At 36.1% G+C, this 24,313-nt stretch overlaps 6 protein-coding genes across 11 annotated transcripts in view; 2 read left to right on the top strand and 4 right to left on the bottom strand.

Moving 5' to 3' along the window:
- The window catches only part of LOC6640841 (MAP/microtubule affinity-regulating kinase 3), a 37,642-nt gene extending 36,213 nt beyond the window's left edge, over window positions 1-1,429 (bottom strand). For all 4 annotated transcript variants that reach the window (XM_015178672.3, XM_015178673.3, XM_015178671.3 and 1 more), the window contains exon 1: window positions 1,366-1,429. The gene's annotated coding sequence lies outside the window, so the exon portion shown is untranslated. The remainder of the gene's footprint in view (window positions 1-1,365) is intronic.
- Window positions 1,430-3,100: 1,671 nt separating this feature from the next.
- On the top strand, window positions 3,101-7,519 carry LOC6640838 (tubulin beta-1 chain). Its single transcript, XM_002063777.4, has 2 exons — window positions 3,101-3,274; window positions 6,084-7,519. Exons 1-2 carry the CDS (start codon window positions 3,218-3,220, stop codon window positions 7,368-7,370), a joined length of 1,344 nt encoding a protein of 447 aa, XP_002063813.1. The 5' UTR covers window positions 3,101-3,217; the 3' UTR covers window positions 7,371-7,519.
- A 1,009-nt stretch (window positions 7,520-8,528) lies between these two features.
- LOC6640837 (elongin-C) lies at window positions 8,529-11,171 on the top strand. Its single transcript, XM_002063776.4, has 2 exons — window positions 8,529-8,938; window positions 10,911-11,171. The coding sequence occupies exons 1-2, from the start codon at window positions 8,736-8,738 to the stop codon at window positions 11,050-11,052; spliced, it is 345 nt and encodes a 114-aa protein (XP_002063812.1). The 5' UTR covers window positions 8,529-8,735; the 3' UTR covers window positions 11,053-11,171.
- Window positions 11,172-11,258: 87 nt separating this feature from the next.
- On the bottom strand, window positions 11,259-12,531 carry LOC6640836 (ADP-ribosylation factor-like protein 6). 2 transcript variants are annotated; one of them, XM_002063775.3, is made up of 4 exons: window positions 11,991-12,531; window positions 11,797-11,925; window positions 11,617-11,742; window positions 11,259-11,553 (listed from the first exon to the last, which is right to left on the bottom strand). In XM_002063775.3, the coding sequence occupies exons 1-4, from the start codon at window positions 12,166-12,168 to the stop codon at window positions 11,387-11,389; spliced, it is 600 nt and encodes a 199-aa protein (XP_002063811.1). In that variant the 5' UTR covers window positions 12,169-12,531; the 3' UTR covers window positions 11,259-11,386. The 2 variants fall into 2 exon arrangements, with proteins under 2 accessions (XP_002063811.1, XP_046865740.1); XM_047009784.1 differs by having other exon boundaries at window positions 11,617-11,925.
- Window positions 12,532-17,814: 5,283 nt separating this feature from the next.
- On the bottom strand, window positions 17,815-19,018 carry LOC6640941 (60S ribosomal protein L11). Its single transcript, XM_002063774.3, has 4 exons — window positions 18,963-19,018; window positions 18,656-18,787; window positions 18,261-18,558; window positions 17,815-18,018 (listed from the first exon to the last, which is right to left on the bottom strand). The coding sequence occupies exons 1-4, from the start codon at window positions 18,966-18,968 to the stop codon at window positions 17,891-17,893; spliced, it is 564 nt and encodes a 187-aa protein (XP_002063810.1). The 5' UTR covers window positions 18,969-19,018; the 3' UTR covers window positions 17,815-17,890.
- A 619-nt stretch (window positions 19,019-19,637) lies between these two features.
- On the bottom strand, window positions 19,638-24,025 carry LOC6640940 (transcription elongation factor SPT5). Of its 2 annotated transcripts, XM_002063773.4 has the most exons (12): window positions 23,940-24,025; window positions 23,365-23,782; window positions 23,181-23,305; window positions 22,982-23,119; window positions 22,467-22,917; window positions 22,257-22,327; window positions 22,028-22,194; window positions 21,796-21,968; window positions 21,469-21,722; window positions 20,896-21,407; window positions 20,426-20,833; window positions 19,638-20,364 (listed from the first exon to the last, which is right to left on the bottom strand). In XM_002063773.4, exons 2-12 carry the CDS (start codon window positions 23,743-23,745, stop codon window positions 19,796-19,798), a joined length of 3,249 nt encoding a protein of 1,082 aa, XP_002063809.1. In that variant the 5' UTR covers window positions 23,746-23,782; window positions 23,940-24,025; the 3' UTR covers window positions 19,638-19,795. The 2 variants fall into 2 exon arrangements, with proteins under 2 accessions (XP_002063809.1, XP_046865739.1); XM_047009783.1 differs by lacking the exon at window positions 23,940-24,025 and having other exon boundaries at window positions 23,365-23,904.
- Between the last annotated feature and the right edge of the window lie 288 nt (window positions 24,026-24,313).

Raw genomic sequence — 24,313 nt, 5'->3', positions numbered from 1 at the left:
TTTTTAAATAATACTCTTTCTCCTCTTCAATGAAAAGTGCTCTATAAATTTATGTACAGATGTTTATACACATTATATCATCATTATTATTATTAATGAATGAAATGCGGTTGAGTTTTGGCATAGTTTCTTGCCGGGTGGAGGATTGTTTGACTTTAGATTTTATAGATAAAAAAAGGGGAAAAAGTCTGGGGCGTCACAATTGGCATTTCATTGTTGCCAATAAGATAATTGTCAAATTGTTGTTCTTAAGAAATTTGGTATTAACACTGATTACTTATTATATATAATTTAAGATTATTTTCCCAATTTTTCTTAAAAACAAACATAATATATAAAATTAGGGATAAAACATTGGCGGCAGGTGGAATAAAGAATAGAAAACTATGCATAATGTGTATATAACGAAAGGCCACGCCCCCTTATAAATTTTGCATGACAAAAAATACATATGAAAATATCATATTCTATATACATATGTATATATATAAGTTTTATATATGCGGCCGCCCTATATACATACATATATATATATATGTGTGTGTGTACTTACACTACTGCATTGTATGTATGTATTTCTTTTTGATTCCCAAATACACACAAAAGTCTATATATATATGCATACATACGTATGCATGTGTATGTTTGTATGTATGTGCATAAATAAGTCCAAAGAATTTCTTTTTGGTAAAAGTTAATCACGTAAATCATTGCGTCAAAACATTTTAGCTAGTTAAAAATAATTTCAATAAGGAGCTTGAAAAAGCTAAAAATATGTACAACAACAAAAAAAAATTCCCTTATTTTTCATTTCGAACAAAAAAAAAACCGAACACTTTATTTAATTTTTATTTTTTTTTTTGTTTTTCACATACACACACACACACACTTATATATTTATATATATATACAAACACGCACCATAGTTCTACATAATTTTATGTGAATTTCTTTATTCGGTCTCTTTTTTCGGTTTTTGTCTTTTTTTTTTCTTTTTCTTTTCGTATGTGCAGAAAATTTACTCGTTATTACAAAGCACACGCACACACCGAAAGCCCCCACACACACATACACAGCGCTGAGAGTTTATTTTGTCTTTAGGTTTGGGCCACGGCGGGTATTGGGTATGATGGGTACGGGTGGTCGATGAAGAACCGGGGGGCGGTGGCAGTATCGGGTACGATGGCATGGGCGGGGGCGGGCGGCGGTGGTGACGGTGGCGGACAAGGCGTTTGCGACGATGCCAACGAATGGAAAAGAAAAACTAACGAAACGGCGAATGCGAACAGAATGGCAGCCCCTTAAAGTATTGATTTGCTAGCTGGCGCTGGCCACATCCTCTCCACTCACTATATTTATACTTACCAATAAAATGAGAATTTCCGAGCCAATACGCGCACGCAAGAGACCTGAGTGAAATGCTGCTTAGTTTGTGATAATTTCCGTTTCCTTGTCACAGGTTTGAATATTTGAATTCAATTTGGGGGAGGGAGGAAATCGGGTCAAATGCGTTTTCTGCTTAGACTCCGATATGGCTCTTCTTATTGATGTAATGCATTATTATTTAATTTCATTTTTCATTTTCAAATTGCCAACGCCAAGTGGTTAGTAGACAACGACGACGACGACGACGACAACACACACACAACGAAATGCAAATGCAATACATACATGCACACACACACACTCTCTCTTCTCTCTATGCGTGTGTGTGTATGTGTAATATGTATGTATCTTTCTCACTCGCTCCCACTCACTCGTTAGCTAGCTCACAGCAGCCAACAGCACTGGTTTTTTTTTTCTCTCAATCAAATCCGGTGTTTTTCGTATTACTTTTAATATTTTAATTGATAACAATTTGCTACAACTTAATATTGATATTTAGAACACCGATTTGCACTTTTTGCAATAAAGACGAGGGCAAATGTACCCTGAATTTCTGCTTAAAACTCCGACACACCACCCACTAGAGCTCTAGAGCTGGCAATTCCATCGATTCTTTTACATCGAGAGCAATAGGGGGATAAAAATAGTGGGGGTCGGATACAAAATACTCACAGTCGGATAAAAAAAAATCGATAAAATATGAAATCGCAGCAGAGGAGTTCAATTGTTTCATTTTTTGAACAATTTGAAAAAAAAAACCTTAAAATCGAAATATTAGTATACTTCTGAAAAATTAACAATTATTAAATGAACCACCTAGTAGTTGGATCCGCTAAGTTGCCAACTCTAATCAGTATGCCGAAGCGAATTCCAAATGATTGGCGAATTGGCCCAAATTTGTTTTTACAACAAATATAAGAGAACTTTAAAGAGAGCACACCTGGAATGTATTATTGGATTTTAATGATAATAAGTAAAAGAAAAATGTAAAAAAGTATATAAAGAGTAAAACAAATATATACGGTTAACCAATTATACCAATCCCACCAAAGGTGGCATAAAAAATATGTTAAATATTTCATTTTATGTTGGAATCCCATCCCATATCAAGCAGTGTATAGAGATTTCGCATGTTATTTAAGAGAACATTTAAGAGCTCTTAATTCGCTCCGTATCGATCCTACCTAGCAGTGTTGAGGGGTTGGAGACAAAAAAATGGCTAAAAATTTTGTTAGCACTCATAACATATGTAAACTTTAATACATAGGAAGTTACACAATCAGGAGTGAAATTTATGTTTGTTTTCGCTTCCGATTCCGAATCAATTTGTCCACTTTCCTATTGAATCGACTGGCCTTTGACAATGTGTGCCATTTAATAAATGGTACAGATGGTAATAGAATTTTAATTTACAATTCGAAAACAACTCTGAAATAAAACAATCTTGGCTTTCAAGAAAATTCGCAAACGAAAACAAGCCTGCCAAATGCAAAATTTTCATCATTGTAACTTTAACAGCCTTTAGGGAGAAAAACAACTAAGTTTTAGCTATTTTAATGCTAAATAGCCAAGGTGAGCAACACTGCTTTGCTCGAGTTCGATTCCTTTACCTGATGTTGGTACTATTTTTCACGATTTTTACTCTTTTGTTCGAAGTTGGGGACCCTTGCAACATGTTCAACAGAGCAGTGGCTATAAATAGGCCCGCCGAAACGACAGACGCCGTCAAACCTGTGTGAAGCTGAAAGCAGAAAGTTGTGCGTGTGAACAGCCTGCAAGCAAAGAAGATAATTTTAAGTAAAAAGTCAGAAATATTTAAAACAAGTACAAAATGAGAGAAATCGTACACATCCAGGCTGGTCAGTGCGGCAACCAAATCGGAGCTAAGGTATGTTCTATCTGAGCCTAGGCTAGATAAATAATTTTTAAGAAGATATTAATGTAGCAAAAAGCCCAAGTACAGTTGCCAAAATGGCGTCATTTTCTCATTTTTGCACTGTCCATGTGGCAGAAATTTTTATTGAGGCCACCGGCTTTTTTCTCATTTCGTGCATGTGTGTGTGTGTGTTTTTTTACATATACATTTGTATATATGCCCGGCAATTTTCCTATATGGCACGCCCATATGCCGCTACTACTACTGCATACTTTTTGTTAGTACTTTAATCACAACATACATACACACACATACATACATACATCTATGTTGGGTGTGTCAGCACTTGCAAGTACATACATACATAGAGTTGTCTATATGTAGATGGAGTTGGTAGTGAGTCATAAAAATACTTTCTGAATTTTCTTTTTCCCCCACCTCCTAATGTGAAAGCAACTTTAGTGAAGGGAATGCCCATGTATGCATATGTTTGTGTGTATACACATGTGTGTGTCAATGTATTTGTTATGTGCTTTGGACCGGGTTTGCCGCTATACTTGCTTATTTCTTCTTATGTGTGCTTATAAGTAAAGGAGAGCAACAAGAAGAGAAAATCTGACGTCATTTTTACCTAAAATGGCTGAACCGGTTCTTGTTGACCGATTCGCAATGTATAAGAGAGTAGAGTATATAGAGATAGATTCATAAATGTTTTTACATACACAGACATCTTTAAATATGTGTGAGTGTGTAGTTAATCGATTTGCAAATTTGCATACACAAGTATATAGATATTTTCCTTCTTTTTTTTTTTGTGTACTATCCAAACTGGGTTTCTATGTATGTATTGCAAATATGTACATAAATAAATGTCTATCTTATCGACAGTTTTTTTTTATGCATGACGCTATACGTTGATTATTTCCAGCTATGCATATACACACATACATACATACATGTACATAAAAAAAATGTATGTGTATATTTGTATGTTTTTACATGTATGCAGCAGCAGCAGTGCAACTTCAATTTATTTTTATGGCCAAGAATGAGCGAGAAAATTGCTCAGCATGATGCAGCATACACTTTGCTGTCATTTCTCTCTCTCTCTCTCCCCCTCTTTGCATTTCCTTTACTTTGCCATCATCCGTTTCACCATGCCTAAGGAATTTGTCTGTATGTTTGTGTGTGTAACCTGTGTAGAGCGCCGGGTGCGGCTTTTCCTTTGCACATGCGTGAACCTTTCTATTGATGGCCGAATTCGTTTTCTTTTTTTTTGCTTAATCATCGTTTTATTCTCGTATTTTCCTGCGAAAATCAATATTCAGGTCCTGGAAAATAGTAGAAAACAACCCTTAATAATGCCAAAATAGCAGCAGCTGCAACATAATATTTGTTGTGCCCATTTACATGTATAAGTGTGTTTGTCTATGTATGTGTGAGGTGTGTTGGTATTGATATGCCGACTATGAGTAAGCGACGGTGACGCCGCCGGCTGTGACAGCAACGCGACTTTTCGGGAGTTGGAAAACAACCACGCATTTTTCTTCCTTTGGCCTCGGCCTCCACTTTCTAGAAAAAAGTTTTATTTAAGTTAATTGTTTTTATTTGTTTACTTGACATAAACAACAAGCCAAACTTATTTTTGGGCTCAGTATGCGCTGACGTAATATAGACGAAAAGTCGATGTCAAGCGCCATATGGTCGGTCGGTCGCTTGAATCACTGAATTGCTGCAGTTTAACCTCTACCAACGCCAACGCCCGGTGACTTTTGTCGCCGTCGTCGTCTGTCTCCGGTGTGAGTGGGCGATGATGTAAGCGTTCTCTTTTTATTGAAGAGTAGGAGGTGGTGGGAAGGGAAGTTAAGTCTGAGGCCGATCTAAGCTGTGGTTGTTTTTTTTTTTTTCATTTCAATTGAGGCCGGTTGTGTTTTGCGTGCGTGGGGGCAATGACAGAGCGCAGAGGCAGAAACAGAGACAGAGACAGTTACTTGAAAATTGCAGAGCCCATACACAGACGGACAGACAGACAGACTGCTGAAGGCAATGCCAAGTGAAGCGAAAACGACAGCTGCGCGCGCTGCCTACACTTCTCTCCATACAACCTGGCCTGGCATGGCTGCCGGTCGGCCCACCTCTCTTCCACCGAGATGACGTTATAGTCGGTCGTCTCGGCACCAAATATGGACCGGCGGCGGCTTGAGCCGATATGTTAATCAGTGGCTCGGCCCATACACAGTTTGTCGTTATTGCTTCTACATATACACACATAAATAATATAAATCTATACACACACACACATGAATATGTACTTTAGAAAGAGAGGAGAGGGTAGGGAACTTCCAACATAGACTGGTTTTATTTCTTTTTTAATTGTATAAGAGAAAAATTGATTTAAACACAAGAAAAAATAGAGAAAGGGAGATGGGGAAAATGACAAGGATTAAACCACAAACTTGATATGCGCCCACATAACACCCATACACATATGTACACACACAAAATCTAAATGCAGATGCTCTCTCTCGAACAGGTATAATCGTGTCCTTACGCCCACTTGAATTTACAGGTTATGATAGTTGAATGAGTCAGAGAGTCATGAACTGTCTTGCATAACCTTGCAAAATCCTTGAACTACAAATAAAACAAAAAAAAAAAAAACATTATATTTAAGACAAATTTTATTCGCCATCTGCTGTTTCAATTATCGATTTAACAATGAGAAATAAAAATAAGAAATACAACAATTATGCAGAAATTTCCGTTTTATTTTTTAACATTTTCTTCAATTGTTTTTTGTTTTTCTTAATATTTTTTATAGTTCTGGGAGATCATCTCCGATGAACATGGCATCGATGCCACTGGAGCCTACCATGGTGACAGCGATCTGCAATTGGAGCGCATCAATGTGTACTACAATGAGGCGTCCGGTGGCAAATATGTACCACGCGCCGTTTTGGTCGATTTGGAACCCGGCACCATGGACTCAGTCCGTTCGGGACCATTCGGTCAGATCTTCAGGCCCGATAACTTTGTATTCGGACAGTCCGGTGCTGGTAACAACTGGGCCAAGGGTCATTACACAGAAGGCGCCGAGCTGGTCGATTCCGTGCTCGATGTCGTTCGCAAAGAGGCTGAATCCTGCGATTGCTTGCAGGGCTTCCAGCTTACACACTCGCTTGGTGGCGGCACTGGTTCCGGTATGGGTACCTTGCTGATTTCTAAGATCCGTGAAGAATACCCCGACAGAATCATGAACACATACTCGGTTGTGCCTTCACCCAAGGTGTCCGACACCGTGGTGGAACCCTACAATGCCACATTGTCGGTGCATCAGTTGGTTGAGAACACAGATGAAACCTACTGCATCGATAACGAGGCTCTCTACGATATCTGCTTCCGTACCCTTAAGCTGACAACCCCCACTTATGGTGATTTGAACCATTTGGTTTCCCTGACAATGTCTGGTGTAACGACGTGCCTCCGTTTCCCCGGCCAACTGAATGCTGATCTCCGTAAACTGGCTGTCAACATGGTTCCATTCCCCCGTCTGCATTTCTTCATGCCCGGTTTTGCACCACTCACATCTCGCGGCTCTCAGCAATACCGTGCTTTGACCGTACCCGAGCTGACCCAACAGATGTTCGATGCCAAGAACATGATGGCTGCCTGCGATCCTCGTCATGGCCGTTACCTGACAGTTGCTGCCATCTTCCGTGGCCGTATGTCCATGAAGGAGGTCGACGAACAGATGCTCAACATCCAGAACAAGAACAGCTCCTACTTTGTTGAATGGATCCCCAACAATGTTAAGACCGCTGTGTGCGACATCCCACCACGTGGTCTGAAGATGTCTGCCACATTCATTGGCAACTCCACCGCCATTCAGGAGCTGTTCAAGCGCATCTCTGAACAGTTCACTGCTATGTTCCGTCGCAAGGCTTTCTTGCATTGGTACACTGGTGAGGGTATGGACGAGATGGAGTTCACTGAGGCCGAAAGCAACATGAACGATCTGGTCTCTGAATACCAGCAGTACCAAGAAGCCACTGCCGACGAAGATGCCGAATTCGAGGAGGAACAAGAGGCTGAGGTCGACGAGAACTAAACACACAACAACAACCACAACAACCAACAACTCAAAAAATGTTTTGCGAAAAATAAAAAAAAACCGAGAACAAAGCTTAAGTTCTAAAATATTTGTTCTTTTAACAACGTAATAAATAAAGTCGGATCCCATTTTGTTCACAACTCTAATTAATGTTGCACATTTGTTATTTATTTTGCATATTAGGGAGCCAAGAAAAAGTTGATTAAAATCATACGAGGAGAGTAATTTATTTTCTTTCGAAAGAATTTGTTGGGCTTGAGAAAATGTGAAAACCACAAAGCGCTTTCACTTTATGTGTACCCCGAACTTGTAACAACATTTAGGTCATGACACTCAGTAAAACCCAAGTCAATATTTTAAAACTAAAATGTAGAATAACAAGTTAGTCTACTGCATTCATCCAAGCTCCATTCTCCACCCATTCTTTTTTTTATGAATGAGCCACGACGTCAAAAATAAAGAAATAAAACCACATCTTTATTTTTGGACGGTTTAAAAATAGATTTTTATAAAAACAAATTAAAATAACAACAATAGAATGATGGATGAAGCTAATGCAAAATATGAATTGATTGTAAAGCTGTTTATTTGGTAGTAGCAATGAACTATGATTCATTTCATTCATCGAGGGTACTCGACTTTAATCAAGTCCTTACTTGAAAATTGGGTTTCCAAAGTGCAATTAAAAATTGAGTTTGTTGGCCATTTTAAAAAGTATTTCGGACAGACTGATAACTGCCCTGCTGAGTTTTCGCAATCAAATCAAAGTCATGGATATATATCAGAAGATGTATAGCTTTGACAATTTGTCAGTCAGCGTTTGTTTTCTATTTGGTCAAATTATAAATATTTACTCTTTGACAATAAATAAAAATATTTCGTGACAGCTTTACGATTAGGTTGTAGATAGAGTGTGCGACCAGGATGCAGGCGTTTAGGTTTGTAGGTCAAAATCTAAAATAATTAAAGAAAAAAAAAACCTTTATAAGTTTTAAACTGCAGCGCCCAAATTTCTTATTGGAAACAGTTTGTTATCGATTATTTTTAAAGAAACGACTACTTACAGGCAGTGTGACCGTGTGTTTTGTGATTTATCGATTTTATTTCATTGAAAATAATGCCAAGATACAAATGCCAGAAATCTTATTAAAAGCAGTTGTTTTTTGCTAATTGTGTTATTACTTGAACGGCAAAAGGCAACGCAAACCGGAATAGAATTAAAGAAAAAACAATATATCGATGTATCGGCAAGTAAACAGCTGGTCCGACAACAACAACAGCAATTCACAAAAAAGCTTTATTCACCATAGCTCCAAACTCACCAAATAGCGAAAAATTACAAAAAAAAATTTTTAATTTGAAATGGACGAGCAGCGCAGCGACAAAATCTATGGCGGATGTGAGGGGCCAGATGCTATGTACGTGAAATTAATTTCATCAGATGGCCATGAATTTATTGTAAAGCGGGAACACGCTCTCACCTCGGGGACCATTAAAGCCATGTTATCCGGGCCAGGACAATTTGCGGAAAACGAGGCTAATGAAGTGCATTTTCGAGAAATACCGTAAGTAGAAACCAAACAGATCGCCAATCGTATCAAGTAGTGGCCATATACACGGCCACTTGGCTCAGGTGAACGATGACGGTGACATCGACATCGGCAACGACCTATTGACCGGCGTACCTCTATATGTACGTATATATGTGCGTATGTATGTAAGTACATATACTAAACACTCATACATACATACATACATACATACATGCAAACCAATACATGAGATTTTAAAATCTCATTTAGCTGTATGTAGTTTGTGGTTGTGAATATGTATGTATGTACATTTAGAACTTGTACGTATGTATATAAGTATATAAATATGTATACATATGTACATCTCCAAAATGAATTGCAAAAAAAAAGCTTCCGATTCCGAATTTTACATCATTTTAACATTCCACTTATAGTTCTACGTGACCCGCCGACAGATTTTCCAGTTGAATGTTTCGTTACTTCATTTTTGTTTTGGCAATATCTTTTGAAGGCCTATAAAACTGATAAGTTTGCAAGTGATTGGCGATATTAATGGCCGATTACGCTGTTCGACCTTCCCAAAACGTTGGTAGTAGCATCGAGAATATCGGCATAGAGATTAGTCCTAGTTCTCCTAGCAAATTGATTATGTCTTTTAAAGATTTTATTCCTGATTAGAAACAAATTTGCTAAAATTGTGTGATTATTCATTTTTTATAGTTAATCACAAAGGTTTCTTGAGTTAAAACTAATCACTATGATGAATCACTTCTATAAAAAATAAAAAAAAACCTAACGTAATCCTCTGATTTAAACATTTCGAAAATGCCAGAGAGAGGCTAACTAGTTTTGCGTTAACTAGGTTAAAGTGATTAACTTTCAAGTGTTTTATGTTTCCAAAGACATTAGATCAAGTGATATTCAATATACAGATATTAGTAAAAAGAGATTTATTTAAATATTAAAAAGTAGTATTTTAATATTAAAAGTACATGCACATATATAAATCTTTTCCATCTTATTGTCTAAATAAGTTTATTTTTCTAACCATTTTGAAGGTAATAATATTATATTCCTCTCAAAAAAATCAGTTTAAATCTCGAAATTTATGAAAAACTTTCATCGCGTATTTCGCAAAACAACGTTTTTCGAACTGACAGAAATTCTGGTGGGAGTAAAAAAAAGGATTTTTTTCAAAATCCCATAACTTTTTTTTTATTTTTCAACTTGTTATTTTGATTCTTGTCTACTTTATGCACTATAGTGTCTAGATTCAGAAAATATTTTCATTTTACGTTTCAGATTCTCTGAAAAATTCTCAGAATTTCATTTCATTTCAGCGTCTAAAAATTTCAGCTTTTAATGAGAGGTTTAGTCTTTAAATCTGAAATTTTTAAACATTATTTCTATGAATTACTTACAGCTAGATAATTTTTAGACTTGTGTCAATAGGTAGTGTCTGTGTCTTTCGTCAAAGATTGGTTTTAAGGTTTATTCAAAAACGATTTGACTCTTTCTAAAATGGCCGATTTCTTTACCCCAAACCTAAACTTTATAATGGATTTTAACCAAGATCCAATAAACTATGTCACTTTATTTTCTCAAACCTTGGTTTGTTCTTGAAAAGAACAGGTAGTAATTACTTAGTTATCACTTGCTTATTCCGGACTTTATGATCCATGCCGAAGGAACACTTAACCAAAATTCCCGAAGCTTCCGATGAGTAACTAAAGACGTTTAGAGGTTTGCTAAAAATGCCTATATATATATACATCATTAGATGTGTCTATAAAGTAAATATATAAAAAATAAAACCAAAAATCCAGTTCAACCGGTATTCTATAGTATAGACAGCTTTGTTATGTGTGAGAATCAAACAAAAGAAACTTTTATAATGTTCTACACATGAAATGACCATGACAAGCTTCTGAAAGATCTATTAAATATTGCTAAGCAGATTAAATTTTAAAAAAACTTATTCTAATTTCTTGAATTTTCCTTTCAGATCACACGTTCTGCAAAAGGTGTGCATGTATTTCACATATAAAGTACGATACACCAATAGTTCAACTGAGATACCAGAATTTCCAATTGCACCCGAAATCGCATTAGAACTTTTGATGGCAGCTAATTTCTTAGATTGCTAAATTATTGGTTAATTTAATATTATATACGTTTAAACGAAAAAGAAACAACAACAAGAAAACAAAAAACAAGAAAAAAACAAAGCAAATTTGAATAAAACTTAATTTCTCGCCTCTGTTAATTTTTAGTCAAATGGAAAAGAAAAATTGAAATGAAAAAACAAATACACATATTACTTTAGAGAGGAGAGGAGAGGAGGAGGGAAAGAATTTGAATTTGAAAATCAAAGAATACTCGTAAATAACAACATTGCTCTGACAACATCCATTAAAACATAAAAGTTAACAAGAAATGATTTTCAATTTTATTATTATTAATATAATTTGTTTTTGGCATTCATTTGATGTGCTTGGATTTGACTTTGTGTCCCGATTTATGGCTTAACATGGCAAAACGTATCTGCTGAACCAACCATTGGACACCCTCGCCTAGACCTTCACCAGAGATGGCATTACTTGAGCAAATGTGCCATGGTTTCTCCTTAATGTTCTCCAAACTGAGAGCTAAAAAATGCGAATGACAAAATGAAAAGCAGCAAAACTCAAGTGAATTAAGTGAATAAGAACCTGCTGCTATTTTAACACTGGAAAGTGAATCCTCCAAATCGGATTTATTGCCATAGAATAGAATGGGTACAGATCGTGATAAATCTGGATGCTGTAGCACAAGATCCAATTCATCCTTGATAACAACTGCAAACAGGAGGAGTGAAACTTTGCTGAGAATGGGTGAAGCAGAAAACTTACCAAATCTCATGCGGTCACTGGAATCAATTACATAGATAATCCCTTGACAGTTCTTAAACTGATGCTCCCATAGATTACGATAACGCGTTGCTCCCGACATATCAATGGCCTTTATATTGACGCCCATACCTAAAAGAGTTTCAAAAATAAATTGCCAAAATCCTAATAGGCCATAATTATTTACACATACTCACTGTAGAATTGTTCAATCATGAATCCCACTGTGGGCACCATTATGGCATTTTGGTCATTGGATTTCTTGAAATGATTGATTATGGTCGATTTGCCGCTATTATTTAGGCCCAGTACCAATATTGTCATCTTATCCTTTTTGATTTTGATCAAGTCGGTTAAATTGTGCAACATTCCCATGTTTTGTAGTTTTCCTTTTCATTAACACTGAAGCCGCTTGCAACATCAACGTGTGTGCATGGTTAAAAAGTTCTCAACTTTCTTCATGTTTGGCCCTGCTGCCAAAGACTTTAAGTTTGTTACCATGACAACCATCGATTTATCGTCGAGTCTTCGACTGGTTTTACCTTCAACTTACGGATGTGGTATTGACGCCCACGTCAAATCGCTAAAAACAAAAACATTTTCAAGTTCAGCTTTTGGTCTGGCATTGGGGGAAAGAGACACCTTTCTAATGCGTCAATACAAGGAAATCTGAGATTTTGGAAGCCGATTCCCAATATTTTGCAGCATTTTTCAAGTTCCTTGTGTAGAGTTGATCGATATTTTGATACATTTTAAAAGTATTACTAAAACTAGTTATAATTCTTGCCCCATTTCGTGCCTCATCAGATGTTTACAAATCGTAATTCATTTGAAATTTTAACTCAAATATGGCATTAAGATGTATTCGATTTAAGTTTGTAATTTTTCAAATGTCTGGAACTTACGGATTGCAGGACTAAGGGATGTTCCATAAACGATCAAAAGCCTCCTATGGGATTGTCCAGCCAAGATAGCTATGCGGCATAAGTCACTCAAGAGCTCATCTATTGAACTCTCTTTAAAATGCGGTCAGACGAACAATCTATCAATTCTTGGCTTACGTCAAACACCCATATCCTTACAAATAAAAGGCTCCACTAGGAATTCTGCAGATCGGTCACCAATACTGACCACAATTAGTCTATGTAGGAATTACATATAATAAATAGAAAGGCTAAACCTAAACCAACCTTTCTTCTGAAACAGGTCAAATGTCAATTTTTAAGAACATTACAAAGAACAATTTAACCAAATTTGTCTATTCACTTAAAAATTGTATATTTGTTACTTAAATGCGGTCCCAACACACTAAAACTAATAATCATTATAGAAACAATTTATGTTTATTAATACTAAATGCACTTATGTCTAACAAGTTGGCCATGAATGTTAATATTAAGTGACGACCGCAAAAGATTTTTTTTATGTCGGCATTGCATTTTCTTTTGTTTAAAAGTGGAAACATTCTGAAGTGGTTTCAAATTGCAATGTTTGACATTTCTAGGAGAAAATAAACAATTTTCTTTATTGCCATAAATTTGTGGTGTTTCATTTGAAAGCGGCATTCCATTAGAGTGTTTTTCTTTTTCAATGATCATTCAAAATTGAAATGACTTGGTTTGAATGACAATGGATCATCTTGTTGATCAGTTTCTTTTATATTTTCCATAAAAAATCTGTAAATATACATTTGTTTTAGTTAATTGTTTTAGGTGATCTTTTTTAAAAAAGAATACTTACCAGATCTTAAGTCCATTGCCTTTTTATTTTGGTCTGTAATTGAAGGGATAACTCCTTGTCATGCAATGTTAATCGGGGTGATCTTTTTTGATCAGACATTTGCTCGGGCTAATAATCCATAATGCAATAAGCTGAATAATAAATCGAAGTGACCTTTCGTTTTCTAGGTTTTATAACCCATAATAAACATTTTGATTGGAATAATCTTTTGATTTTTGATAATTATTTCACTCAATTTTAGTTTTCTTCTTCTTATTTTCCTATTAGTTTCCATTAATTTGTACATGTTTATGGTTTTCCTTCTTACTTTTAAAATGGCTTTAGTTCATTTCTGTTTGATTTCGATTTTCTCCCTAATTCTTAAAATATTTTTCATTAAACTTTTTAACATACATAATACTACATATTTTGTAAGTATTTCTTTACTTCACTCAAAGTTTTGATAGTATTGATATCAGGATCAGGAACTTATATTCTATTTTATATATCTAACAATATAACATTAATCTTACATATTTAATCTAATATACTAGTGGTAACATATAGATTATTAGAAAAAAAATAATTATATGTTTATATTTTAATTATATGTTTCCCTCTTCAAGATTTGAATATTCTTAATGATTTATTCATTTTGTTTTTTATGTTTTTCAATACAAATATGTATTCACTTTGATTTCGGAAGGTTTTTCTTAACTTCAATATTTGCAAATAATATTTTTTTATATTTTCTTGGATAAGTTTCAATAGTTCTTCATTTTTACTATAATTTTTTTTTTATATAGTTGCTTTTGAGACTTTTTCTTAACTGAACTTGACAAAAATTTCCTTTTTAATTAAAATTTTGTTATTATAAAATAATGATAATTATAATGATAAGGTTACTTTTTGGAATGTTTATCATTATTTTAATAATTTTGTGCCTTACTCTAGTCAAATTGTTTGTTTGAAGTTCGCAATTTTTGGATAATCTTGAATTACTTTAGATTTGATTGAAAATTTTATAATTTGGACATATATAATACATGGTTTTTGTCTAATTGTCATAAAAAGTTTCTTTTTCTTTTAATATTCCTCAATCAACTTGTCAAATAGAAAATAATTGTAATTATTTAAAATTGCCTGCCATTTTTGTTTATTATTGGCATTAAAATTTTGATAAAATTCTGGTTCATATTCGGTGTAAATATGAATTATGGCACTATCATGCATATAGTATCTCAGATTATCAAGAGCCCAAACGATAGCCAACATTTCCCGTTCATTGTGCTGATAGTTTTCTTCCGCTTTCGATAAGGTTCGGGAAATGAATGTTATTGGTCCATAATCTTGATATAATTCGGCACTCATCGCATAAACATGTACTTCGGTTGTTAATTTAAATGTTTGCGAAAAATTTGGAAATTTAAGAATAACCTTATCGGTTATAAGACTATTTTTTAGTTTATGAAATGCCCACATGGCCGATTGATTAAGGTGAATTTGAACTTGATCGGAAACATTTTTGGATACATTATTTCCATTGATTTGGAGAAGATTCGTAAGGGGTCTGGCCATGCTGGCATAATCCCTAATGAAGCGTCTATAAAAGTTCGTTAGTCCCAGGAAACTTCGCAATGATTTTATAGTTTGTGGGCAAGGATAATGGGCAATTGCATCTACTTTAGCCTGATCACATTCCAAACCCAGTTTGGATATTAAGAAGCCTGCAAAATTAACTTTGGGCTTTAAAAGTTGACATCTCTCGAGATCACACAAGATGTTAGCCTCGTCAAGTGTTTGGAAAATCGTTTCCAAATCGTATAAATGTGATTCTTTACTCTTGCTAAATACAATAATACTTCCCATATAATTGTAGCAAATGTTATCCAAATGATCATTGAGAATCTCATCAAGTGTTCGTTGGAAAATTGCTGCAGAATTTTTGAAACCCTCAGGCAATCGTGTAAACTCATAATGGTCATTGTGAACCGAAAATGCCGTTTTTTCCATATCACACTCGTCCAAAGGGATCTGATGATAGCCATTTTTTAGTTTGAGTACCGAAAAATATGAATTACTACCCAATTGGGCAAGTATTTCATTGATAACAGGTAGTCGATATGTATCGGGTATTGTTTCAGAGTTTAGATTCCTATAATCTATAACCAATCGGATTTCATTTTCTCCCTGAAGCACAATCGAAACGGGAGCATTATAATCAGATTGAGAATGTTGTATGATGCCATCTGCCAAAAGATCGTGTATATAATTATCCACTGCTTGATTGTAGTACGTGGGATAGGATTCATAATAGGACCAAATGGGCGAAGCGGAATTGGTGCAGATTTCTGCTGTAAAATTTGTATGCGGAAAATATCCATTTGGAGTTCGAAACAAATATGGATATTTATTCAATAATTTCTTCAGCGGTGCCTTTTGCCATTGCTGATAGCCATAGTTGGCCAAATAGTTACCAATTTGTTGATTATACATATAGGCCATTGTTCGATCTGAATAATAAGATTCTGCCGGGATTTTGAAAGAACTTATCAAAGATTTTCGTAAGTTCTTGCAATTTTTTTTTTGCCTGGTTTCCTGGTTTCTTTTGTGTTTAAAAGTTAAAAAATAGAATGACAAGTTGTTTATGTTTTATATGCACAAAAAATGAAAAATTCTCTAAATGTCCAAGAATTTGCAATACAAAAAATAGTTTTTTTGATTTTTTTTTTTTAAATTTTATAATTAATGCCAGAAATGTTCAGGTTTGCGAAAGTATGTAGAATTTTGTTTTGTTCTCTAATATAAACAAAATTTGAGCAAATCTAATAAAGACGACAAAATTAGCTTCAAGTAAACCAATTGACTGGAGTGGTGAGTAATTCAATTTCATAAAATTGCGCAATTTCAATTAAAAAAAAAAAAGAAAAAAATATTACAATTCGATTAATTCAGCGAAATATCTTAAACAATTGAAGTATTAAATTTGGAACTTTAGCCTTTTCTTTAATCTTTATTAATCCTGAACTCCGTTGATGGGGGACATTTATGTTTTTTTTTTAGAATTTGATATACGATTTTTATTTTAGAATTTCAGAAAGTTTGCTTGTTGCATAACCACTAAAAAGAATTCACAGTTATTCGTTATGTGCTCTTGATCACTCGGGCAATATTTTAAGACTGTCTTCTCTTGGCTAAACTGAAGCCTTGTATTGGTCTCCAGATGGAGTCGTCAGCACTTTAAGTGGCTCTCGCTCTCTCCCTTTCTCTCCTATTATGTGGTGAATATCCATGGAAAAAAAGAAGTGTAAAAACTGTCGTTCCATCTTTTGTTTATATCTACTCTGCTGATGATGCAAATGGTTATGGCAATAGGATTTTGTGGACTTTGATTTGTGGGGGTAAATATGGAATAGGAATACGCATTGAAATTGGATGAAAGATTAATGGAATACCTTAATAAAATAGGCATGTCAAATTGAAAAATATTTACAATATAGTGAAAGATTGAAGTAGGTTCAAATTTTGAGGTGTGAAATTAGTTTTTAAAGGGGGAAATCAAACCCAGATAGTGATAATTTTGCAGCTTAAGAAGCAACAAATCATTAATGGGGGGAAGGTTCATTAATTTCCTCTCATAAAAATCTGCTACTGTTTTAAACAGCTTGTTTTAGTTAAATATAGCTCATAATTTGACACCACTTTCCCTTCTAATTCGCTAAATCTTACCCTGATTCGTAAGAGGCCAAAAATATTTACTTTTTAATTCATATTTTTCCGGAATAATAATTCTAAGTTACTATATTCATATATTGCAAATTAAAACGTTTTAAGGATTTCATTTTGGCGGCCTTTTTATCAGTATAGAAAAATTATCGCACGACAAAAAAATTAATCGAAGTTATCGATTGTTTTCTAAGGGTCATTTCGTCAAGCAGACTTTGTTTTACTCTAATAGAATTAGGCCTACTATAATAAGAATTTAAAGATATCCCTCATAGATTTTATGTACTACATTTAGTTTATATCTTCAATCTCTGCTGCATAAACAAATATTTTTCTAGTCAATAATCTCACCCGATTCAAATGAGTACCCAAACCTTCCAAGAGGTTGGATGATTGCGCACGTTCTTGACCCACATAGCAGCACATGTTAAAGAACTTGAAAACGAGATTCCCCTATGAAGCCTTATTAAAAGCAATCGTTAAAGAATATAAAAAGTATCCGTACAGTGCTGAAGAATAAGAATCTGATCAAGTTGATCATGGGTGCTATATACAACATAAATTGAAATCAATAAATACATTTTGACAGGAGTCAGGTTTATTATAGAATTTCTCATCTTAAAAAACTTGCATACGATTAGCACTTTGTTTTTTACTTCTTGGTGTTCAGAATGATACCATCGTATTTCTGCTGGAACCATTTCATGGCATCCTCCTTTGTCAGACGGTGCTGGAAACCAACAGTGCCGGCCTTGCGTTTCCTGTGCAACACATTGTAGCCTAAAATAAAAAACAAAAACATTTATATTAATATATGCAGCAATATAAATAGAATAGAATCCCAAAAAGAAATTAACAACATGTACAAGTTGTACCGTGTAAATTTGCATTAAGACAAACTTCTTTAAGCACATCTTCAATTTCTATTTGCACATTACTGAGTATTAATGCCGAAGTTGGCAGAAATACCTAATTAAGTGCATGGGTCAGACTTTCATATTTGAGGTATTTCAAATGCTTACCTGGACGTCCCAAGACGACGTAGAAGTCCAAACCATAGATACCGATGGAGGGATCGTATTTGATTCCCAAATCGATGTGTTCCTGAATGCCGAAACCGAAGTTGCCAGTGGCGGAGAAGTTCTCGCGTCTCAACTCATATTCGCGCACTTTCAGACCGCGCTCCAAGATCTCCTCGGCTTTGGCACCACGAACAGTGCAGTGGACAGCAATCTTTTCATTACGACGGATACCGAATGAACGCACTGTGTAGCGGGCCTTGGAGAACACAGGCTGTTGACCTGTCAGCTGCTCCAACACCTGCAAATGCAGATAGACAAAAGAGTTAGACAGATGCCATATAAGAAACTTTCCATCTTCAACCTTCAGCGAATTCCACAACTGACGACACACTTACCTTAGCGGCACGGGTCAGCCTATCACCGGATTCACCAACACAGATGTTTAAGCACAGCTTTCTGATGTGCAAATCCCGCATTGGGTTCTTCGCCGGGTCGCGCTTGATTTTGGGTTCCTTCTTAGCAACGGCCTGAAATAATCAATGGATTTTTATCACTTTCAGGTCATTTTCACAAAAAATATGAATTCAGTTGGCACAAGCATATCGTATGCAACTATTCTGCACAATTCAATTGTACAAATATCATTATTTAATTGCCGATGTTTAACAATTTGTTTGCCACTAAAAAATTTCCGAAACCTACCGCCATTATGGTATGTAGGAAAGAAAGGAAAGAGGCGTGTTACAGTTCAGTGTCGGCTCCATTTGAGTAGCTCACGAATGGAACTAGTTCGATAATTTGAGTGTTATTGTCTCAAATCGAGCTATTGCATTAAGGGTATTTGATGTCTCAATGTGAGCAGCAAGTATTTTTTAACTTAAACTATTTAATCTACTAAATCTTCTCCTTTATTAGTTGTATGATGTTTGAAATTGATAGTATGATTTATTAGACATATATTAAATACCAATTTCCAAGTCACTAGTTTGATTTGCTGAATTGATTCTATTAACTTTTTAATTCGTATAGGAATAAATTTAATAAAATAAATAAATTTAATCGCCATATAACAAAACTTACAAAATGAAAGATCTCTCAAATCTGCACAATAAACAGAAACAATTCTTTTTTTTACCTTTATTTTTAGTGAAGGCGTTCTATATGATCATATAGTGAAAAAGTGAATTGATTCTAAATTGTATATCATTTTCACACATTTGATAGTTTGAAATAAATGAATATACTGTTCCAAACTAAATGTTTGGGATCTTCTTTTCGAGTGATCGCCCTTTATACTACTACAAATACTTCTTAGGTATAAAGTAAACATCCAAATTTAAAAATTTCAAATAAACGATATTAAAATACAGATTCCGGTTTCTTTATCTATGTGTAATTTGTAATTTATTTATTTTTTTTCTGATGCAACATTCAAGCGATAAACGGGCAAAATTGATAGTTATTTAATTGTAAATTAATATTTCCTGTTGTAATTTTTGAAAACAAGTAGATAAACATTATTTTGAATTGTGAAATTAATCAATTGATTTCATCTTGCACAAATGATTAATTGGAATCATCTTCACTTCATCATTAACCTTGCAGACAAGGACGTCCCCTTCCTGCTTGGATAGAACTTTGCCAACAGACTCTCTATCTTCGCCGTAGATGACCTTGAATTCGTCTCCGCTATTAGGTGGCACTGGTGCCAAATGTTCACTAACAATGGACACACTGCGATCTTCCTGTCGTAGAAATACAGAGCACACGCCATTTGAGACTGTGCGGATAACGCCAGTCTGTCCGACAAGATCGGTATCGTCGTGTGTATGAATCCGAACTTCAATATCAGTGGTACACCAATCGCCCATGGAGGAGTCCAAACTGGCTCCAGGTGTCTGGGGATTGTATGGCGATTGTGGTATGCCTCCTGGTGTATTCGGCGAATAGGTTGATGGCGATGGCGTATTCATATATCCTACTGGGAACGGAGAAGGAGCTGGACTGGGACTTGGATTGAAGGGACTATAGCTTCTATCTGACCCATATAGGGTGCCAGGCGTTTGCGGAGCGAACTGAGATGTCATCTGATAGCCAGGAGTGCCTGTAATGTATACAAATTGTATTAGATAAGGAATAAGTAACGTAAGTATAAGAATTCTCACTTGGATTGTAACCAGGACTTGGACTGGGCTCTTCCAATGAATAATCGAAATCGGCATTTCGAGCTGGCGTTGTATTTGCCGTTGGATCCCAAGCACCATGACGTGGCGTCATGCTGCCATCGTGCGACGGAGTCATTGTACCATAAGGAGTCCGAGTATCCGAATCCCAATTTGGTGTCTGACTGCCAACCAATGGAGTTTTGGAGCCACCAGCGGTGTAGCTTGGAGTTTGTGCTCCATAGCCCGGAGTACGTGCTGGAGTACGTCCATATGTGGATACACTGCCCTCCTTGCCAGGCACACCCACAATGGCAATGTGGTTGCGGTCCACAGAAATCGTCTGACACGATGTATGCAATTCAACGCGAGCTGTGCTCTCCGTAGCGTCCTTGACAATACCCACCGCACCTGGATTAAAAAAATCAAATTTAAAAACGTATCAACTTAAGAAATGAGAGCTCATTTGTTACCTTTATATGGTCCGCCACTGATCTTTATAGTTTTTCCTAAAATCTCACGATCTCGAGTCACACGGAAGCCTCCCCTTCCGCCACGTGCACCACCACGTCCACCCCGTCCACCAGATGGATGCATGGGCGATTGTATGCGTGGCGACATGAAACCCAAGCCACCCAAATTACCAGCATTGTTCACATTAGTCTTGCTGCCGCCGGCAAGCTGAAGATGACGTGTCTTGCACACGAAAATGCCACCGTTCTCTGTGTACATCCGGCAATGCAAAAATGCCAAACTGCGATACAGATGTTTGATTTCTCCAGAACGTCCTGCATGCGGTCCCTCCATAACTTTGACAATATCCCGTCGACGTATCTGATTCTGATCGGCATCCAATGCCACAGTATTACGATTCTCTCGCCTCTTATGCAAAGCAGTTGGCTTACATTCAATACATTTGCCATTCATGCCCAAGACATGGAAGTTCTCTCTCTCCAAACGCACTATGACGCCCACATTTTGGGAACTATCAAAGAAAATTAGTGATTAGTTAGATGATTACGTTAATCCAAACATTAAAAACCTACTCAAGTTGTACCAAATCGCCCCATTGGAACTGACCAAGACAGTCCACACCTGTGGCCACATCCGAACAGAGCTGCAAGTCTCGAGGTAAAACTTCGAGTTCGTGGTTTGTCAAGTCAGAGACAAGGACCACACGTGATGGTTCCACGCGTATGATAAGACCAGTTTCGCCTTCATAGCGTCCAGCCAAAACTCTGGCATGATCACCAGTTTTGAAATATTTTCTCAATTCGCTGGCTTTAAAAATTAAAGGATCCTGAAAGATAAGCAAAATAATGATTTGTTTACAAAAGAAACACACGCTAATATAAATAATAATAGAAACGTACTTTCAGATCTTGATGCTTAGGCATAACCGTAATCATAGTCCCATCGATGGCAACAATCTTTGCTTGCAAGTTCTCCAAATCACCCACACAGACTTCAACATTGTCACCCATGGAGAATGAATGAACAGAAGTTGGATCATCTTTCATGGTGCCCATTATCTCCAGATTAACCTCTGTTTAATGATAATTTTAAATAGTATTTAAAACAAATTAAGATATTTTATAGTCTTACCCTCTGGCGATTCTTCAAATCTCTCCAGTTCAGCCAATGTAGGCTTAACACCATCCGATAAAATGGCCGACATGGTAAAATTCTTGTAAAGGAATCCCTTACGGGAATAACGATTTCCCTCAAACAACAAGAAGTCACCATCCGAATGAACTTCACCGCCAATGGCTCTGTATAAGATAGAATAATTAAAAGTTAATACAGTTTAGACAGTTTAATTTAATTTACCAACCTGACTGCTTCTGGATCAAAAGGTTTTGCGGCTGGACGTCGTTTTTTCTTGCGCTTCGCATCATCAGATTCCTAGAAAAAAAAAAAAAAATTCTATTATTATCTGTCTATAAGCGAAAAGATTCTACTTAATATTTATATTAAATTACGAATAAAATGAATTTTAATTTTGGTTATAGGATTCGCTTGATAAATATGGCTTAGGACATACCGTAGCAGTAGTCCTTAATGCTCCACGCATACGCGTATAATCTATGCGTGGCAATAGTTTTAGATGCACTTGATTTTGTGCCAAATCAACGTAGTCCACCTGAGCAATATCGTCTTTGTAGAGACCACGCTTTAGACGGACCCATTGCTTTTGCTTAAGGCCAACTTGTTCCTTGACAACCTTTAGGACATCCGTCATTTCCTTAATTGGCACCATTTCCTGTTTCCATTTGCCCATACGCAGATTACCAACATTGTCAATGGCCGTCTTGACGTGGGTCTGTTTGTACGACTCCAAATAGATGTAGCCTTTAACTCCTTCGGGCGCAACAATCGATTTAATTTGCAATGGATCATCGGTATTTAGATAAGTCAAGAATTTTCTCATTAACAACAAAGCAGTGGCTTTTTCCTCTCCAATGCGGCATTTAATCATCCATAAATTTGGATCCCTTTAGTAGAGAAAGTTACAAAGATTATCACATAAACTGATTGATTAGAAAGTTGCCAACTTACTTGATTCCCGGCAAAAGAGTTTGTTGTGTGATCTCATCCGACATCTCTTCTCCACCGTCGCCAAAGTGGCGCTTTGCTATGGTTTCGTCAGCATATTTTTTACGCAGATACTCCTCTATTTCATCTTCTTTTTGGGTGCTGTAATTATTTTGTCTTAGTTTTTTGTTTACTATTTTAAAATGAATGCGTTTCAGCTTACTCCCAGAGGTTGGTACCACGTCGTCTTATTTCTATATCCCTAGCTGTGGGGCCCAATTCGTCGATCTCATTTCCAACAATACCAATTTCATTGGCTCCCTCTTCCCATTCATCATCTTCATCGACCTTAAAAAGTGCATAGGAATTAGAAGATATATGTTTGTAGAAATATATATTATTCTCACCTCGTCATCCACTTCGGCTTCGTCTATAATAAAACCACCAAAACGTTCCTTCTTTTTCTTCTTTCTTGGATGGTCATCTTCATTCTCTTCCTCTTCGTACTCTTCAGAGTCGATATCCTCGCCTGGCGGTTCTTCCTCATCTTCAGATTCTTCGCTTTTGCGTCTGCTACGTCCACGTGCCTGCGGTGAATCGGATCCAGATCCAGAATGGGCCGACTGGGACCGGGTTCGCGATCGGGAAGACCTAGACCTGGTCATAGATCTGGAGCGAGATCTCGACCGAAATCCAGACTTGGACCGAGTGCTCCGCTGTGACTTATTGGATATAGATCCATCTTCAGAGCCACTATCCGAAATGTTGCTAACTTCAGAGTCAGACATGGTTGACCATTCGCTCGTGTGGTGCCTGTACCTTTACCTTTGTTTGCAAATGTAGATGTGTCAGTCAGATGTTGCGTTTTGCGGCAAGCATATGCGCAATCATATGTTTACCAAAATATTGCACAGTTTTAAAAAAGGATACAACACAATGCGTTAATAAGAATGCTAACGAATTAATAATGAAATAGTCTTACAATTGTCACTTTTATTGGATTTTCGTGAAATATTTGCTGTACACCATATAATTTTTGCTTGCTCTGGCAACACCAATAGAGCGGAGAGTTGCACAAGTGATCGATTGTACTAATGAGCTATCGATATTTTAAGAATTGCAAAGTTTGCAAACGTACAAATGTTTATTTCATTAAATGCGACTATTCCTTGTATTTAAAAAAATGAGGGAAAATAGAAAGACAGAAAACCTGATTAGGTGTTTTTTCTTCAACTCGAATATTGATTTATGTCACTAGTTTTGGCCACTGTGCAACGTTATCGATATTTTCTTTGAGAAAGAAAAAATACTAAAAAATACCACACTTTCGGCTTTTAGTGTTTATTTTGTTTTCCA

The sequence above is a fragment of the Drosophila willistoni genome, assembly GCF_018902025.1.
Source record: "Drosophila willistoni isolate 14030-0811.24 chromosome 2L unlocalized genomic scaffold, UCI_dwil_1.1 Seg168, whole genome shotgun sequence".
Classification (NCBI taxonomy): domain Eukaryota; kingdom Metazoa; phylum Arthropoda; class Insecta; order Diptera; family Drosophilidae; genus Drosophila; species Drosophila willistoni.
The sequence above is the reverse complement of the archived record's forward strand: the minus strand, read 5'-3'. Positions and strand labels throughout refer to the sequence as shown.

Excerpts from the sequence above, each read along its gene's own strand:
- LOC6640941 (XM_002063774.3), bottom strand. Across the intron at positions 18,559-18,655 it reads GGCTGACCCGTGCCGCTAAG|GTGTTGGAGCAGCTGACAGG; the intron begins GTAAGTGTGTCG and ends CTGCATTTGCAG. Across the intron at positions 18,019-18,260 it reads CGTCGTCTTGGGACGTCCAG|GCTACAATGTGTTGCACAGG; the intron begins GTAAGCATTTGA and ends TTTTTATTTTAG.
- LOC6640940 (XM_002063773.4), bottom strand. The coding sequence starts at position 23,745 with ATGTCTGACTCTGAAGTTAGCAACATTTCGGATAGTGGCTCTGAAGAT. Across the intron at positions 21,408-21,468 it reads GGCGATTTGGTACAACTTGA|TTCCCAAAATGTGGGCGTCA; the intron begins GTAGGTTTTTAA and ends TTTCTTTGATAG. Across the intron at positions 20,834-20,895 it reads CAGTGGCGGACCATATAAAG|GTGCGGTGGGTATTGTCAAG; the intron begins GTAACAAATGAG and ends TTTTTAATCCAG.
- LOC6640837 (XM_002063776.4), top strand. The coding sequence starts at position 8,736 with ATGGACGAGCAGCGCAGCGACAAAATCTATGGCGGATGTGAGGGGCCA. Across the intron at positions 8,939-10,910 it reads GTGCATTTTCGAGAAATACC|ATCACACGTTCTGCAAAAGG; the intron begins GTAAGTAGAAAC and ends TTTTCCTTTCAG.
- LOC6640836 (XM_047009784.1), bottom strand. The coding sequence starts at position 12,168 with ATGGGAATGTTGCACAATTTAACCGACTTGATCAAAATCAAAAAGGAT. Across the intron at positions 11,926-11,990 it reads CATGATTGAACAATTCTACA|GTATGGGCGTCAATATAAAG; the intron begins GTGAGTATGTGT and ends AAACTCTTTTAG. Across the intron at positions 11,554-11,616 it reads CAGTGTTAAAATAGCAGCAG|CTCTCAGTTTGGAGAACATT; the intron begins GTTCTTATTCAC and ends CGCATTTTTTAG.
- LOC6640838 (XM_002063777.4), top strand. The coding sequence starts at position 3,218 with ATGAGAGAAATCGTACACATCCAGGCTGGTCAGTGCGGCAACCAAATC. Across the intron at positions 3,275-6,083 it reads GCAACCAAATCGGAGCTAAG|TTCTGGGAGATCATCTCCGA; the intron begins GTATGTTCTATC and ends TATTTTTTATAG.